The sequence below is a fragment of the Boleophthalmus pectinirostris genome, unplaced genomic scaffold (assembly GCF_026225935.1).
Source record: "Boleophthalmus pectinirostris isolate CB_2022bp ecotype Guang Dong unplaced genomic scaffold, ASM2622593v1 HiC_scaffold_22, whole genome shotgun sequence".
NCBI classification, from domain to species: domain Eukaryota; kingdom Metazoa; phylum Chordata; class Actinopteri; order Gobiiformes; family Gobiidae; genus Boleophthalmus; species Boleophthalmus pectinirostris.
In genome coordinates this window covers 39,500,290-39,519,608 of record NW_026571190.1, presented here as the reverse complement: position 1 = coordinate 39,519,608, position 19,319 = coordinate 39,500,290, and the positions used below count along the sequence as shown (strand labels likewise).

At 41.3% G+C, this 19,319-nt stretch overlaps 1 protein-coding gene across 13 annotated transcripts in view; it reads right to left on the bottom strand.

Annotated features, from left to right (window-relative positions):
• LOC110172991 (sodium/calcium exchanger 1-like) overlaps nucleotides 1-19,319 on the bottom strand; it is a 38,338-nt gene that overhangs the window by 10,720 nt on the left and 8,299 nt on the right. For 2 of the 13 annotated variants that reach the window (XM_055158169.1, XM_055158168.1), the window contains exons 2-4: nucleotides 11,107-11,213; nucleotides 4,187-4,207; nucleotides 2,044-2,061 (exon numbers count right to left, since the gene is read on the bottom strand). In XM_055158169.1, the coding sequence (XP_055014144.1) occupies nucleotides 2,044-2,061; nucleotides 4,187-4,207; nucleotides 11,107-11,213 (146 nt within the window). Of the gene's footprint in view, nucleotides 1-1,945; nucleotides 1,961-2,043; nucleotides 2,062-4,186; nucleotides 4,208-6,991; nucleotides 7,019-7,115; nucleotides 7,145-7,181; nucleotides 7,189-11,077; nucleotides 11,214-19,319 lie in introns of all 13 variants that reach the window. The other 11 variants (XM_055158172.1, XM_055158174.1, XM_055158171.1 and 8 more) reach the window with 9 other exon arrangements.

Below are 19,319 nucleotides of genomic sequence, written 5' to 3'. Positions count from 1 at the left end.
GAACCAGGATTAAAGTAGGATTACATCAAGACGAATCTAGAATTAAACCAGAACTAAACATGACTAAACTAGAACTAAACCAGTCCTTTAAACCAGAACTAAACCAGGACTAAAGTGGATTATACCTTGTATAAACTAGAACTGAGCTAGAACTAAACCAGGACTGAGGGTGGGGGGTGGGGCCTGAAGATTGAGCTACTCTCACCTCATAACCTGTGCACATGGCCTCCCACTTGTCCCGACCGGGATGGAAAATGGAGAATTTCTTGTGCAAGTCATTGTTAAATGCGCATTTGTGCTTCAGTATGTTGCAGACTGACCGACTGTTTGTGTCTGATCGCTCCTTCTGAGTCACAGACGCTACGAGAGACGCTCAGCTTAAAGGTTGTATAGAGGATTTTCCAAGGAACGAGAAATCCAGCGACTGTTTGTCCTTTTTCAAATGTTGCGCATGCGTGAAACCACCCCCCCTCCCCCACAGCTCCTACGTAGAAACGCCTCCTCCCTCCTCCTCCTTACGCCAGAAACAGGTTTGTTTACAGCCGGTGCACTGGACATGACTTGTAAACAACTAACTACAGTGTTGGTTAGGCAAGACGGAGAAGTGAGGAGCGGGGGGAGCGGGTGTGCGGACATTTCATGCACGGACGAGAAGTGAGGAGCGGGGAGAAGAGCAGGAAAGGGGTGCAGAGAAGGTTGCGCGGAGATTCAGTGCGAATTAACTAGCTACAACACGCAGCAGCAAGCGGACTCTTTCTTTGCGTTGAAAATTACGTTTTCAGACATAGGATATCGCATTCTTGTCCTGAAAAACGTTTGTGTAGCTCTTGGAAATAAAGTACGTTTTCATAATAAGCAGAAGTTTCCTGTCCAGGAGTAATTTGTGGACCAGTGGTTCAGTCTTTAGACCCTGCGTCTGCTTCAGTCGCGCCATCGCTGGAATGAATCTTCAAGAATCACCTTAGTTTGGCTTCGCTGCTTTTCCCCTTGTCTTCTTCTTTCAGCGACCTCAAAAACGGACTTTCTTTTGCGGCGAACTGCTCCTGGATTCTTGTCGCCATTGCAACAAACTTTGTGCGAACTGCGAGGAAGATATAGGTCAAAAAAAGCCGCTAAGAACTGTTGCGTTGGTGGAGTAAACAGCGTCTGTGCGTCTTGCGTCTGTGGACTGCGTGACAGTCGTACGTAAACCACGTACCGGCGGCGCAGGCAAGTCAGTTACGCTAGAAACGTAGGGAGTTTGATTGACAGCCTGTCAGCTCACAGATAACGAGGCAGTGTCGTTATCTATTGGCAAATGTTTAGCCCCACCACGTCCAGAGTTGATGAATTTTTATTCTCTTTTTTTTGGTCATCATAATTACAAGGCGACTGCATCTCTATAATCTATCACTTGACAACTTGAAACAAAAAAAAATCCTCCATACAACCTTTAATGGCCCAATGAAAGATCATGAAAACCCGGACATTTACGTCACTTTATGAGAAAAAAAACCCGGACGCCCAGGACAGGACGCAAAAAACGGACATGTCCAGGGAAAAACGGACGTTTGGTCACCCTGTCTTAGTCTATTTGATCAAGTCAAGTCTCAAGTCCTAAAAATAGTGACTCAAATCTGACTCGAGTCTAAGTCACAACTTGCAAATCCCCACCTCGATGAGCTTCATTTGACTGGCTTCGCCCATTTGTTTATACAGTCCATGTGTGGCACAGTGACACAGGGAGAACATGCAAACTTCACACAGATAACAGGAGTCTAACCCACAACTAAAATTACTGACGTTGACATGCAGTTTGTTGGCAGTAATTTAAATAAAATAGATTGTTTTTGTTATTTTGTTTTGTTTGTGCGGCGGCCATTTTGTGCTCGCTGATCACATGACCCACTGTTGACTTTATTGTCTTTACTGACATTTGAAAGTGAACAGTTTGGGAAAGTCTTACCACAAATCTGCTTCTCTAAAGGAGGCAAAGATTTGTTACAATCAAATAAAAACGGTTTAAAATAAAAAATATACGAATCATAAATGAAATAAACTCACCTGTTTTGACGTATCCGCCTGTAAAATAAAAATCAAAAAGCACAAAAATAGCAAAATTTAGAACAGAATTTAAAACATTTGAAGGAAAAACTGTGAAATTGTTGAAATTGTAGCAGAATGAGAAAAAGTGAAAGGAACTGATGAGACTAAACAAGGATTAAACCAGAACTAAACCAGGACTAAAGTAGGATTACATCAGGACTAGTCTAGAATTAAACCAGGACTAAACCAGGACTAAAGTAGGATTACATCAGGACTAGTCTAGAATTAAACCAGGACTAAACCAGGACTAAAGTAGGATTACATCAGGACTAGTCTAGAATTAAACCAGGACTAAACCAGGACTAAGTGGGATTGTACCTTGTCTAAACTAGAACTGAGCTAGAACTAAACCAGGACTAATCCAAGACTAACGTTGAATTAAACCCAAACGAACCTAGAACTAAACCAGGATTAAAGTAAGATCACGTCTAAACTAGATCTAAACCAGGACTAAAGTAGACCCTAACCAGAACTGAACCAGGATTAAAGTAGGATTACATCAAGACGAATCTAGAATTAAACCAGAACTAAACCATGACTAAACTAGAACTAAACCAGTCCTTTAAACCAGAACTAAACCAGGACTAAAGTGGGATTGTACCTTGTCTAAACTAGAACTGAGCTAGAACTAAACCAGGACTAATCCAAGACTAACGTTGAATTAAACCCAAATGAACCTGGAACTAAACCAGGACTAAAGTAGGATTAAACCAGGTCTAAACTAGGTCTAAACCAGGACTAAAATACACCAGATCAAATACAGAACTAGAACTAAGGACTAAAGTAGGATTAACACAGGTCTAAACTAGATCTAAACCAGGTCTAAACCAGGACTAAAGTAGACCCTAACCAGAACTGAACCAGGACTAAAGTAGGACTACACCAGGTCTAAATTACAGCTGAACCAGGGTTTAACTAGGGCTAAACCAGAACTAAACCTGGACTCAAATACGCTCAGACTAGAAACCAGAACTAGAACTAAACAAGCACTAAAATAGAATTAAACCAGGTCTAAACTAAATCTAAACCAGGACTAAAGTAGACCCTAACCAAAACTGAACCAGGACTAAAGTAGGACTACACCAGGTCCAAACTAGAGCTGAACCAGGGTTAAACTAGGGCTAAACCAGAACTAAACCAGGTCTAAAACACACTCAAACCAGACCTAATATAGAAGTAGAACTAAACCAGGACTAAAGTAGGATTAAACCAGGTCTAAACTAGGTCTAAACTAGATCTAAACCAAGTCTAAACCAGGACTAAAATACACCCAAACCAGGCCTAGTACAGAACTAGAACTAAACAAGACTAAAGTAATATTAAACCAGGTCTAAACCAGGTCTAAACCAGGACTAAAATAGTCTCTAACCAGAACCGAACCAGGACTAAAGTAAGACTACACCAGGTCTAAACTACAACAGAACCATGGTTAAACTAGGACTAAACCAGAACTAAACCAGGTCTAAAACACACTCAAACCAGACCTAATATAGAAGTAGAACTAAACCAGGACTAAAGTAGGATTAAACTAGATCTAAACTAGGTCTAAACCAGGACTAAAGTAGACCCTAACCAGAACTGAATCAGAACTAAAGTAGGATTACACCAGGTCTAAACTAGAACTAAACCAGGTCTAAACCAGGACTAAAGTAGGATTACACCAGGTCTAAACTAGAACTAAACCAGGACTAAAGTAGACCCTAACCAGGACTAAAGTAGGACAACACCAGGTCTAAACTACAACAGAACTAGGGCCAAACCAGAACTAAACCTGGACTCAGATAAACTCAAACCAGACGTGATTCTAAGACTCTGATTCTAACCAGAATTTAACCAGGACTAAGGCAGACCATAATCAGAACTGAACCAGGACTAAAGTAGGATTAAACCAGGTCTAAACCAGGACTAAAGTAGACCCTAACCAAAACTGAACCAGGTCTAAACCAGGTCTAAACCAGGTCTAAACCAGGACTAAAATGCACTCAAACCAGGCCAAATATAGAACTAGAACTAGAACTAAGGACTAAAGTAGGATTAACACAGGTCTAAACTAGATCTAAACCAGGTCTAAACCAGGTCTAAACCAGGCCCGGGTCCTCACCTGTCTCATGGAGCAAAACAGCTAAAAGAAAAGCAGAAACAGAGGTGAGAAACAGCAGAAGCAGCAGCAGAACTCGACTAAAATTTTGGAGAATTTCAGATCAAATTATAATGAATATTTTAGTTTTGTTACAACACAAGGAGCGGTGAGGGACGAGACACAGGAGGTGAGGGGGAATGAGGAGTTTTTGGGTTGTTAAAAGTGTAGTTTTTAGTCTGGTCTCGCTCCATAGACGTTGGATTTCCACATTTTCACATTTTCAAGACGACGGACACATCACTTATCTTTAAACTCTAAAGAATATAACGTTGTTTCCTCGTCAAAAACAGGACCTGGAGTTGTGTTTTGGGTAACTCTTTATTATTAATCTGCTCATAAAAAAAGCTCAAAATGCTCTGTTCCACCTTGTGATGTCATGAAAAGCGGCTCCTTTTACCTTTAGTTCAGTAGAGATCAGCAGTTCCAGGGCTGAAAGTATTAAAATGATTCTAGCAGAGGCGGCGCCATCTAGGGCCCCTCCACACTATAACTTCTTAGGTTCTTTTTAAAGACAATGCAGTAAAGTGTGTTTACCTTGTTGACATGTTTCGGCTGCTGCTGCATCTTCAGAACTGTCAGCGGTGTTGGTGGTGACGTGTCGTATATCAGCTGTTGTTACTTCCTGTAGGCGTGGTCAGACCTGATGGACCTGGCAGGTCGCTCAGACTGACCACGCCTCCCGTCGCCCGGTGTCTCTGGAGGAGGGTGTCCCAGGTGTGTGAAAGGAGGAATGCGCCGTCATCACGGTTAATGCTGTCCAAGCCTCGTTTCCTGATTTCAATGTCCTCCTTGATCCAGCGTTTGAACTTGTTGTTTTCCGATCCAATGACCCGAGCCCCGTCCCGATCCAGAATGTGGTTGTTCCTTTTACAGTGTCTGATATGGCGGATTTTAGGTTTTCCTGTTCTGCTTTGTCTTTTTGTGTTCTGGTGAGTCTCCCTGACGTTTCCTTCTCGCATTCCTTTTGTTGTTCCTTTTTTCGGATGTGAAATGCCCGGCCTGTTTCCCCTATGTATGATTTATTGCATGATTTGCATTGAATTTCGTAGATGGCGTTGCATTTTTGTTCTTGTGGGATTTTGTCCTTGGGATGTACGAGCTGTTGACGGAGTTTTGTGTCTGGTTTTACTACAGTGCTTAATGTTGTGTTTTTTCATGGCTCTGGATGGGTTCGGTTATTCCTCTGATGTTCGGTAGTGTGACTATGTTCTTTGTCCTGCTGCCCTGTGTTGGATTGTTGTGTTTTTTTCCGGGGTTTGTTGGTTTTATTGATAACTTGTTGTCTGCCTTTGTTTATGGCCCAGCTGGGATATTGACATTGTTTGAGTGCTTGTATGATGTGTCTCTCCTCTTCCTCCCTGTCGGTCTGTGATGAGTGTGGCCCGTTCGAATAATGTTCTTACTACTGAAAGTTTGTGTGCAGTGGGATGTTGGGATGTCCAGAGTAGATATTGGTCAGTGTGTGTGGGTTTCCGGTATATTGTGATTTTAATGCTGCCATCTGCGATGTGTTGGATTTTAATGTCCAGAAAAGGTACCACACTAGTTCGTATTTGAGTTGTTTTCGTTGTGGATGCAGTGTTCGTTCACGCTAATCCGATTGAAAATTACTCCAGAGACGAAATGATCTGGTGCCTCCAACTCCCACGAATTCATCTGAGTACAGATCTGATCCGGCACCGTGTGGACGCCTGAAAACGCTGATACTCTGATGTAGTAAGAGACTAGAATATATGTCCATTCATATAGACCAGGGGTGTCAAACATACGGTCCAGGGGCTGGATCCGGCCCTCCAAGATCTTTAATCTTGCCCTCGACTGATTTTCTACTAAAATATGTTCTATTAAAATATTGTTAAAGGTTGTACGGAGGATTTTTTTTTAGTTTCAAATTGTCAGTGAAAATTTAAAATACCATTACAGAGATGTAGCAGCCTTGTAATTATGATGACCAAAAAAAAAAAAAAATGAAAATCTATCAACTGTGGACGTGTTGAGGCCAGATAAACATCAGCCAATAGAAAACAAGGCTCCCTCTTTATCTATTGGCTGTTAGGTTGTCAATCAAACTCCCGTGTGGGGATTATGTGGTTTATGCAGCGGTTCTTAGAGGCTTTTTCAACCTGTCGCTTCCAGTTCGCACAAAGTTTGTTGCGACCAGTTCGCCACAAAAGAAAGTCGTTTTTTGAGGTCGCTGAAAGAAGAAGAGAAGGAGAAACGGAGCGAAGACAAACTGAGGTGATTCTCGGAGATTCCTTCCAGCGATTGCGCGACTAAAGCAGAAGAAGTGTCTAAAAACTGACGCGTCGGTCGCTAAAATATTTCTAGACTGGTCACTTCAGTAATTCTGAACGAAGCTGTAAACAAGCGTGATTTCTACTGAGGAGCTGTGGAGGAGGAAGGAGGCTGTGCACTGTGATCACAAAAAAATTGTGGTGTATCACAGTCTCTCTCTGTACGTCCCACCAGAGCAGCATGAAGACTTGTCTCTTGCTCTTAAAGGACGATCGTTTTGACTGTTGATGACATGAGAAAAGTGAGAAAAGTGGAGCCGAGTGCAGGATTTTACAACAACATTCAATAGATTTCTGTTTCATAAACTTATTTACTTACTACTGAAATCAAAGTCGGTTGGATACGGACCAAAATGAGTTTGACAGTCTAAACCAGGTCTAAACTACATCTAAACCAGGACTAAAGTAACACTACACCAGGTCTAAACTACAACAGAACTAGGGCAAAACTAGGCCTAACCCGGAACTAAACCTGGACTCAAGTAGACTCCAACCAGACCTGATATAAAACTAGAACTAAACCAGGACTAAAGTATGAAAAAAACAACAACAACAACAATGGTGCATTATAGTGAGGGCCCCAAACTTAAGTTCACCTCGGGCCCCCAAACTGCTGACTCCGCCACTGGATTCTAGTGAAGGTGTGTGGAGTTTTAAAACACAGTAGAGCTCTCTTTGTATTACCAAATGACATCACAAGGTGGAACAGAGCGTTTTCCATTTCAGAGAAGAAACTAGAACTAAACCAGGACTAAAGTGGAATGATACCAGGCCTAATTTAGAACTAGATCAGAACTAAAGTAAGATTTTACCTGGTCTAAACTAGAACTGAGCTAGAACTAAACCAGGACTAATCCAAGACTAAAGTTGAATTAAACCCGATCTAACCTAGAACTAAACCAGGACTAAAGTAGGATTAAAACAGGTCTAAACTAGATCTAAACCTGGACTCAAGTAGACTCAAACCAGACCTGATATGAAACTAGAACTAAACCAGGACTAAAGTACAAAAAACAAAAAAAAACAAAAACAAAGGTGCATTATAGTGAGGGCCCCAAACTGCTGACTCCTCCACTGGATTCTAGTGAAGGTGTGTGCAGTTTAAAAACACAGTGGAGCTCTCTCTGTATTACCTCATGACATCACAAGGTGGAACAATGTTTTCCGTGTCAGAGAAGAACCTTAATACGCAGTTTTTGTGAATTAAACATAAAGAAAACATAACTCCAGGTCTGTTTGTGATGAAAAAACAATATTATAACATTGCTCATAAAAACCGTAACTGGAATTTTAAAGAAACCAAAATCTGTCTCTGAAATCGGCAAAGCGACAGCAGCCCAAGCAGAGGTCAGAGGTCAGAGGTCGGGCGGGCGGCGGGTCAGACCTGGCCTGTCCCTGAGAGCGCCCCACATCGGGGGGAGCAGCTGGAGGTAGAAGGAGCAGTGACGGTCGTACGCGTCGTGATCCGTGATGACCACGCGGATACTCTTCCTGAAACACAGTCACCATGGTAACAACCAGCCCGGTACCCCGGACCAGGACCCGGACCAGGACCTGGACCAGGACCAGGACCAGGACCAGGACCAGATCCGGTCCACTGCTCCTGACAGGTGTAACCCCGGGCAGTTACCTAGAGCGCCATCTGGTGGAGAGGACGCCAAATCTTTAGTGAAGTTTTATTGTTGTTCTTTTTTTCTTTTTAAAGCTTCTCTCTGTAGCACTTTGAGATTTGCTCTTATTATTTTATTTTATTATAAATTTAATGTAAAGTGCATTAAAAATAAATTGTAAAGTGCATTAAAAATAAAACATAAAGTGAATTAAAAATAAACTGTAAAGTGCATTAAAAATAAAATGTAAAGTGCATTATAAATAAAATGTAAAGTGAATTAAAAATAAATTGTAAAGCGCATTAAAAATAAAATGTAAAGTGAATTAAAAATAAACTGTAAAGTGCATTAAAAAATAAAAAAAAAAAATAAAATGTAAAATAAAAACTGTAAAGTGCATAAAAAATAAAACATAAAATGAATTAAAAATAAAACATAAAGTGCATCAAAAATAAAATATAAAGTCCATTATAAATAAAATCTAAAGTGCATTATAAATAAAATGTATTATTATAAATCACAGGCATAAAAAATGTAAATAAATGTAAAAAAAAAAATGTGGTGAAATAAAATTGTTCCACCTTAAATATGGGGTTGTTTTTGTCTCATTAATATTCACAAATGCACAGAGGGAGATCTACACATAGTCGTTTTGCATGTTTTGTATTCGATGGGAATGCAACGTTAATGAATTGTTTACAAGGCTGATTTTTTATTGATTATTGATTATTAATTATTACGAAAAAATTATATGTGTGAGCTCATAGTCTATGTTATTAGGTTCTTTTTTCAGACTACGACTACAACAGAATATAACATTTAAAAAAAAACAACAATCATCATTTAACAAATTACAATCATCAACATAAAGCAACACCCACAACACCAAAAAAAAAAAAAAAAAAACTCCAAAAAAAACAGCAACATAAACACACCACATTGACACATTACGGCCAGTTCATAATTGAAATTCCTTTTTTTCCCCCTCTCCTCTCTCCCTTTCAGACTAAGAGTTTGTTTTCATTCCTGACAATTAATTGAATTTTGGTCGCAATTTCGATTTTGTGAGTCAAATGATCTCCAAACTCATATAATCGAGTTGAAACGATAAAGCTTAAAGTTTATTTTGGGATAGATTTAGTATATTTATTTGATTTTTTTAATATAGAAATTATAGAACAGCTGGATATATAGTTTATTTTGGATACATTTGTGTTTTTTATGCCTTAATTCATGTTCAAAGTTTATTTTATTTATTTTATGTTTTATACATCGCAAAACTGCTCTAAGGTTCAGATTTGTAGCCAATATTTATTTTCAGTTTTAAAGTTTTGCGTAAATTATCAATAACAAAGTTTTCTTGTTGAAAGAGAAATGCTGAATAAATGCGTTGTGTAAATTAAAAAAATATCGTTTGAATAATCATGATTTCAATGTTGACAAAAATAATCGTGATAATGACTTTTTCCATAATCGAGCAGCTCTACGTGTCGCTGTAATGTAACATCTATAACAACACTGCCCTCTAGTGGATGTCTGTGTATGTGAATCACACATACGCAGGCATTTTATTTATTTATTTATTTATTTTATCTCATTATTTTTTTTTTTTTATTTTTTTTTAGTACTGCCTTTATTTACAGATTTTTATTAATTTTGCTTATTGATTTTATTATGCTTATTATTATTGCTTATTCTTTTTTTCTTTTTTGTTTGGAACATAATTCCGCTGAGTTTTTAGACTTAAATGTTTTACACTGCTACACAGCAAAAACTGGAGGGTTAAAATTTTAGGGTAAAATATTTTTGTTGTTGTTTTTTAACAGAAAAAGTGTTATCTGAAATATTTGAAAGTTAAATGGGGGTTCAAGTTGGGTGAATTTGTGTAATTGTTGATCCACAAAAGCGAATCACATTTTACAAACAGAATTTTCAGTTTTAAAAATGTTTTATTTTTATTTATTTATTCATTATTATTATTATTATTATTTTTTTTTTTTTATGAACAAAGATGTATTTACAAATACACATGCATTTGTTCATAAGGTTACAAAAATTTGCATTTGTGAATATCAAAACACATCAGATCACCTCTGTGCATTTGTGATTTTTTTTTTTTTTTTAGTTGACCTGGTTAATAATAAAAACTTTATTAATTCATGCAAATATTAGAGCATTTCATAGACCCCAGCACAAAAATTGTGTATCATGTTTTTTGGTTTTTTTGGGGGTTTTTTTATTGCACACAACTGGGGGCGTAAACGTGACAAAACAAACATGGAGTTTTTAAGACGGTACAAAAGAAAACGAAAATGACTGACGCGGACTGGAAAATGGCGCTTCTCCACTGTCACGCAGGTAAAATGGACTCAAATGCAACACAAGTATACAGGCAACAAACTCTTAGTTAATAACGGAACGTGTCCTCTAACAGGTAATGTATAATGGTAACTCAGACTGAAAATATAAGAGGAATGTATGATATAAAATGTGAACAGAAATATCCTCCAAGACTGGGAAATACACTAGTAAGAAATGAACTGGGAGTAAACTCAGGAACAGGGACAACAAACAGGGAAAAACACAGAATTGCAGAAGCTGCAAACAGATCAGATTCAGGGGTAATACAGGGGTTTCAGAAATTGGGGTTCAGGTTTTCAGGAGCTTGAGAGTTCGTCTTTACAGGTGTACAATCTGGCAAGGACTGAGGGAGAAGAGGGAGTATATACAGACTGGGCCTGGGCTGATTACGGAATGAGAGGCAGCTGTAGGGAAAGGAGGGAGGTGACAAAAGGAGGACCGGAATGGACTGACAAACGGAGCTGGACTGGGGAAAACAAACAAAAAGGCAGAACTGTGACATCCACGGGTTAATCTGAGTATGAGGGGTCACACGGGGGTCACGCAGGGGTCAGGCGGGGGTCAGGGGGGGTCAGGGGTGAGTGGGCGGGGCCTGGCGGCGCAGGTAAAGCCGCACCTTTCCTCTCACTCATCTCCAGGAGGCGCGGCTCGCCCATCTCCACAAAGAAGTTCTTGTTCTTCTCGTACTGGTCGTCGTCGATTATGTTTATCTGAAAGGACTTACTGAAGAGAAGAGAGGAGAAGAGAGGAGAGGAGAGAGAAGGGAGAGAGAGAGAGGAGAGAGGAGAGAGAGGAGAGAGAGAGGAGAGAGGAGAGAGAGGAGAGAGAGGAGAGAGGAGAGAGGAGAAGAGAGGAGGAGAGAAGAGAGAGGAGAGGAGGAGAGAGAGAGAGAGAGAGAGGAAAGAGAGAGAGAGAGAGGAGAAGAGAGAGGGAGAGAGGAGAGGAAGAGAGAGGGAGAGAGAGAGAGAGGAGGAGAGAGAGAGAAGAGAGGAGAGGAGGAGAGAGAGGAAGAGAGAGAGAGGAGAGGAGAGGAGGAGGAGAGGAGGAGGAGAGAGAGAGAGAGGAGAGGAAGAGAGGAAGAGAAGAGAGAGGAGAGAGGAGAGGAGGAAGAGAAGAGAGGGAGGAGGAGGAGAGAGGGAAGAGAGGAGAGGAGAGGAGAGGAAGAGAGGAGAGAGAGGAAGAGAGAGGAAGAGAGGAGAGGAGGAAGAGAGAGGAAGAGAGGAGAGAGAGGAGAGGAGGAAGAGAAGAGAGGGAGGAGGAAGAGAAGAGAGGAGGAAAGAGAGGGAGGAGAGGAGAGAGGAGGAGAGAGAAGAGAAGAGAAGAGGAGAGGAAGAGAGGAGGAGGAAGAGAGGAGAGGAGAAGAGAGGGAAGAGAAGAGAAGAGAGGGAGGAGGAAGAGAGGAGAGGAGGAGAGGAGAGGAGGAAGAGAGGAGAAGAGGAAGAGAGGAGAGGAGGAAGAGAGGAGAGAGGAGAGGAGGAGAGAAGAGAAGAGAGGGAGGAGGAAGAGAGGGAAGAGAGGAGAGGAGAGGAAGGAGAGAGGAGAGAGAGGAGAGAGGAGAGGAGGAAGAGAGAGGAAGAGAGGAGAGAGAGGAGAGGAGGAAGAGAAGAGAGGAGAGGAAGAGAGAGAGGAGGAGAAGAGGAGGAGAGGAGAGAAGAGAGGAGGAGGAAGAGAGGAGAGGAAGGAGGGAAGAGAGGGAAGAGAGGAGAGGAGGAAGAGAGAGGAAGAGAGGAGAGGAGGAAGAGAAGAGAAGAGGAAGAGAGGAGAGGAGAGGAGGAAGAGAGAGGAAGAGAGGAGAGGAGGAAGAGAAGAGAGGAGAAGAGGAAGAGAGGAGAGAGAGAGGAGGAAGAGAGAGGAAGAGAGGAGAGGAGGAAGAGAAGAGAGGAGGAAGAGAGAGGAAGAAAGAGAGGAAGAAGAGAGGAGGAAGAGAGGAGAGGAGGGAGAGGAGGAGAGAGGAGGAAGAAGAAGAGAAGGAAGAAAGAGAGGAGGAACAGAGGAGAGGAGGAGAGGAGGAAGAGAGGAGGAGAGAAAGAGAGGAGGAAGAAGAAGAGAGAGAGAGAGAGGAGAGGAGGAGAGAGGAGAGAGGAGAGGAGAGGAGGAAGAGAGGAGGAGAGAGGAGGAGAGGAGAGAGGAAGAGAGGAGAGAAGAGAGGAGAGGAGAGAGAGAGAGAGAAGAGAGAGAGGAGAGAGAGGAGAGAGGAGGAAGAGAGGAGAAGAGAAGAGAGGGAGGAGGAAGAGAGGAAGAGAAGAGAGGAGGAGGAAGAGAGGACAAGAGAAAGAGAGGGAGGAGGAAGAGAGGAGAGAGAAGAGAGAGGAGAAGAGAGGAGAGGAGGAAGAGAGGAGAGAGAGGAGAGAAGAGAGGAGGAAAGAGGAGGAGAGGAGAAGAGGAGAGGAGGAGAGAGAGGAGAGGAGGAAGAGAGAGAGGAGGAAAGGAGAGAGGAAGAGAGGAGGAGGAGAAGAGAAGAGAGGAGGAAGAGAGGAGGAAAGGAGAGGAGGAAGAGAAAAAAGAGCAGAGGAGGAAGAGAAGAGAGGAGGAAGAGAGGAGGAAGAGAGGAAGAGAGGGAGGAAGAGGAGGAAGAGAGGAGGAAGAGAAAGAGAGGGGAGGAGGAAGAGAGGAGAGGAGGAAGAGAGGAGACGAGAGAGGGACAAAAGGAGGAGAGGAAAGAAGAGAGAGGGAGTAGAGGAGAAGAGGAAAAAAAGAGAGAAGGAAAAGAGGAGGAGAGAGAAGATTAGAGGAAGAGAGGAGGAGAGAGAGAGAGGAGAGAGGGGGAGAGGGAGTGGAGGAGAAGAGAGGGAAGAGAGAAGGAGAGAAAAGAGGAGAGAGGAAAGAGGAGAGAGGGAAAAGAGGAAAGAAGGGAGGCGAGGAGAGGAAAGAGGAGAGGGTAAGAAAAGAGAGAGACAGAGAGGGGGAGAGACGCGAAAGAGAAACAGAGAGAGAGGAAGGACAGAAGGAGAAGGAGACAGAAAAAATAAAGAGATAAGAGGAGAAGAGACAGAGAGAGAAAGAAAGAAAGAAAGAAAGGAGGGAAGAGGGGAGGACAGAGAGAGAGAGAAGGAAAGAAAGAGTTGAAGAAGTTAAAGACATAAATATTTAAAGGTAAAAAAGAGGAAGATAATAGTTTTCAAACCAAGAAACGTCCAAATTTTAAGAGCAAAAAATAAAAAATACGGCGTCTCTAATCAAATAATTTACACAACATTTACGATTAGACGAATAAAAATAAATTATTACACTTTTATTTTGTTAATTCGGTGTTTAAAGTGTCATAAAAATGTGTTTCTGGAGTGGAAATATTCTCCGTGTTTTGATGCTCCGATGACAGAAAATGAAGGATTCGTCTGCGCGACTCAGATCCTCTTCCTGAATTTTTGTGTGTTTCTTCTCAACGTTTTTTTCCACCAACTGTCACGAAACTGAAGTAAAAGTGTGAAAAATATTTAGCGCAGGAACGAGCCGCCAAACGAAACTGAAAAAAAAAAATCTAGGAAACAACCGAAACAACTCTGAAATATTTTACCCTGAAATTTGAACCTTAGATTTTTTTCGTGGGAGGGCATCTGACACAGTGGACTGGTTTGGTTTGTGTTTGCAGCAGTGAGGAACGATTTACAGCAGGACTAAACCAGGACTAAACCAGGACTAAACCAGGTCTAAACCAGGACTAAACCAGGACTAAACCAGGACTAAACCAGGACTAAACCAGGACTAAACCAGGTCTAAACCAGGACTAAACCAGGACTAAACCAGGACTAAACTAGGACTAAACCAGGACTAAACCAGGACTAAACCAGGACTAAACAGGACTAAACAGGACTAAACCAGGACTAAACCAGGACTAAACCAGGACTAAACCAGGACTAAACCAGGACTAAACCAGGACTAAACCGGGACTAAACTAGGACTAAAACCAGGTCTAAACCAGGACTAAACCAGGACTAAACCAGGACTAAAACAGGACTAAACCAGGACTAAACCAGGACTAAACCAGGACTAAACCGGGACTAAACCAGGACTAAACCAGGACTAAACCAGGACTAAAACCAGGTCTAAACCAGGACTAAACCAGGACTAAACCAGGACTAAAAAGGCAAGAATAAAACTGGACTAAACCAGGACTAAACCAGGACTAAACCAGGACTAAACCAGGACTAAACCAGGACTAAACCAGGACTAAACCAGGACTAAACCAGGTCTAAACCAGGTCTAAACCAGGACTAAAACAGGACTAAAACAGGACTAAAAAGGCAAGAATAAAACTGGACTAAACCAGGACTAAACCAGGACTAAACCGGGTCTAAACCAGGACTAAACCAGGACTAAAACAGGACTAAACAGGACTAAAAAGGAAAAGGACTAAACTAGGACTAACCAGGACTAAACCAGGACTAAACCAGGACTAAACCAGGACTAAAAAGGCAAGAATAAAACTGGACTAAACCAGGACTAAACCAGGACTAAATTAGGACTAAACTAGGACTAAGCCAGGACTAAACCAGGACTAAATCAGGACTAAATGAGGACTAAACCAGGTCTAAACAAAGACTGAACCAGGACTAAACCAGATCTAAACCAGATGTAAACCAGGACTAAACCAGGACTAAACCAGGACTAAACCAGAGCTGAACCAGGACTGAACCAGGTCTGAGCGTGGAGTTCTGCGTTGGTCTTTTATCTCGCGGTCACACGACGGTCTACGCGGGTGTAAAGAAAATGTGTCGGTTTTTAAAGAATAATAATAATCTGCGTCGTCAGGGTCAAACTATTCTGTTACACGACCGACCCCGACCTCATCACAGCCCGGAGCGAGACTGTGGCCCCCAAACAAAAAAGTTTGGTGACCCTGTAAGTAAATTTTAAGTTAAAGTAAAAAGAGGTTCTATTCTACAATAACGTCGTTCAGATCTGCATCAGGTACAAGGATTTGAATAATTATTTACAAAAAACGAGCAAAAACTTTAGTTCAGGAAAAACAGGGAGGAAGCAAAAGGTGGACTGGAACAGACTGAGAAATGGAGCTGGACTCTCGGCAACAACACGTCACTGCTGAAGTTATTCATCTTATTCAAGTCGACCTGAGTATAAGTCTACGTTCAGACTGCAGGGCTTAACGCTCAATTCTGATTTTTTTTGTGAAATCCGATGTTTTTTCGAGGTCGTTCACATTTCCAATTAAATGTGACTTGTATGTGACTCCAGTGTGAACATTAAACGGCCCAAAAGTGTCCCACATGTGACACTGGAGACACGACGACGTCAACCGCAGCGAGCGTCTCTGTGTTTACGGAAGTTGTCCGAACATGGACGCAGCATCGAGCACCTGGAGATTTTAAAGTTCCTCTCGTACCGGAGCCAGAACATGAACAACTTACTTGTTTTAAGGAGGAGATTGAGAAGGAGAAGGACGAGGTTTTTGGTCGTGGTGTTTTGTGGGACAGAACGTTAAAAGGAACGTGTGGATGTGGAGACGGAGCCAAGAGTGGTGAGTGGTGATGTGCTTCACTTCAGTGACACAGAGTTCATTAACAATTTTCGTATAATGAGAAGAACGTTTGTGTACATTTGTGAGCGCCGACTTGTGCCACTCTCGCGGGAGGAAACACATCTTTGATGGATTATTTCCGTGAGCAAACGCGTCGCTGTTGGGCTGTATTGGCAACAGGTGCTTGTTACTGCACAATAGCCAACCTCTTTGTCATAGCCGAGTCCACCGTGTGATAACGTGCAGGTGGATGAATGCGCTTTGACCGTTCAGACTGAAGTCACATGTCAAAAGATCAGATATGTATCTGTTTTAGGAGCACAGATCCAATGCTGCGTTCAGACTGCAGCCTGAAGTGACCCAAATCCAATTTTTTGGCCTCTATGTTCCTGTATCTGATCTTTTAATGTCAGTCTGAACCACACAGATCTGATTTTTTCAAATGTGACCCAGGACACTTGGATATGTGCTCCTGAAACTGATACATATCTGATCTTTTGACATGTGACTTCAGTCTGAACGGCCAAAGTGCATTCATCCACCTACACGTTATCAACAAGACACAAACGTCACTATTCTGCGCTGAAGCAGGTGGAAACCGGAACTTTAAAATCTCCAGGTGCTCGATGCTGCGTCCATGTTTGGACAACTTCTGTAAACACAGAGACGCTCGCTGCGGTTGACGTCATCATGTCCTCCAGTACGTATGCGGACACTTTTGGGCCGTTTAACGTTCACACTGGAGTCACAGACAAGTCGCATTTAATTGGAAATGTGAACGACCTCGAAAAAACATCGGATTTCACAAAAAAATTGGAATTGAGCGTTAAGCCCTGCAGTCTGAACGTAGCCCAAGTGTCCTGGGTCACATCTGTGTGGTTCAGACTGTCAGTAAAAGATCAGATACAGGAACATAGGGGCCAAAAAATCTGATTTGAATCACTTCAGGCTGCAGTCTGAACGTAGCTTAATTGATGAGTAATGTGCTTTTTTAACTCTGAAAGTCGCTGTTACTTTACCACAATCATTAAGATCCACAAATTCATTATAAAAAATGAAACAGAACCTATAATCCTGTCCTCCCTCGGGACATTTGGACCCCAGACTCCGCTCCGGGCCAAATCCACCATCTGATCGGACGAGCCGCTTCCCGTTCGACCCAGATCCAAACGCCCGCCGCCTTCTGCCCGGTGCATCTTTTATTTATCTTAGAATTTTCCGTTAAAAAGTGTCGGGGTTTTACAGCGTCAGGAGAAACACCAGGAGCCGCGGTTTATTAATTAAACTGTTCAGTGTTTATGACCTGGTTTATGGTTCATATCTCTGGAAATCCTGGGCCTATTCACAAGAAACCAAACGGGCACCAAGTTCAGCCTCTTCTCTGTCGGGATAAAAAAAAGAAAAGTGAAATGTTTTTTTTTTTTTTTTTTTTTCAAAATCGCCTCAAAAAAAGTAAAAAAAAAAACACAAAAAAACACAGGGAAATAGGAAGACGGGCACAGCATAAAGTGGTGTTAAAAGTGACAGATAATACTCCTACAACTGTACAATAACAACCTGATGTAACAAATAATACTCCCTACAACTGTACAGTAACTCACCCTGATGTAACAGATAATACTCCCTACAACTGTACAAGAACTTGTCTGTATGTAACAGATAATACTCCCTAAACTGTGCAACAATTCATCCTTATGTAACAGATAATACTCCCTACAACTGTACAACAAATCACCCCTTATGTAACAGATAATACTCCCTACAACTGTAACAACAATTCACCCCTTACTGTAACAGATAATACTCCTACAAACTGTACAACCAACAACTCATCCTTATGTAACAGATAATACTCCCTACAACTGTGCAAACAAATATATGTAACAAGATAATACTCCCTACAAACTGTGCAACAACTCACCTTATGTAACAGATAATACTCCCTACAACTGTGCAACAAAATCACCCTTATGTAACAGATAATACTCCCTACAACTGTGCAACAAATCACCCTTATGTAACAGATAATACTCCCTACAACTGTAACAACAAATTCACCCTTATGTAACAGATAATACTCCCTACAACTGTACAACAAATCACCCTTATGTAACAGATAATACTCCCTACAACTGTGCAACAAATCACCCTTATGTAACAGATAATACTCCCTACAACTGTGCAACAAATCACCCTTATGTAACAGATAATACTCCCTACAACTGTACAACAAATCACCCTTATGTAACAGATAATACTCCCTACAACTGTGCAACAACTTCACCCCTTATAGAACTGATAATACTCCCTACAACTGTACAACAAACTCATCCTTATGTAACAGATAATACTCCCTACAACTGTGCAACAAATCACTATTATGTAACAGATAATACTCCCTACAACTGTGCAACAACTCACCCTTATGTAACAGATAATACTCCCTACAACTGTGCAACAAATCACCCTTATGTAACAGATAATACTCCCTACAACTGTGCAACAAATCACCCTTATGTAACAGATAATACTCCCTACAACTGTGCAACAAATCACCCTTATGTAACAGATAAATACTCCCTACAACTGTACAACAATTCACCTTATAGAACTGATAAATACTCCCTACAACTGTACAACAACTCATCCCTTATGTAACAGATAATACTCCCTACAACTGTGCAACAAATCACTATTATGTAACAGAAATAATACTCCCTACAACTGTACAACAAATCACCTTATGTAACAGATAATACTCCCTACAACTGTACAACAACTCACCTTATGTAACAGATAATACTCCCTACAACTGTGCAACAAATCACTATTATGTAACAGATAATACTCCCTAACTGTACAACTGTGCAACAAACTCACCCTTTGTAACAGATAATACTCCCTACAACTGTACAACAACTCACCTTTATGTAACAGATAATACTCCCTACAACTGTACAACAACTCACCTTTATGTAACAGATAATACTCCTACAACTGTACAACAACTCACCTTTAATGTAAACAGTATAATACTCCCTACAACTGTACAACAACTCACCTTTATGTAACAGATAATACTCCCTACAACTGTACAACAACTCACCTTTATGTAACAGATAATACTCCCTACAACTGTACAATAACTCACCTTTATGTAACAGATAATAGCGGAAGTTGAATTAACACTAAGGGAAGGTGAATTTACTTCAACCACATCAACTCTGACAAATAACTCCCCCCGATTTAACTTTCAAATACTTAAAATAACACTTTTTATGTTAAAAACAACTCTGAAATATTTAACCCTGAAATTTTAACCCTCCAGTTTCTGCTGTGAGGGCATCTGACGC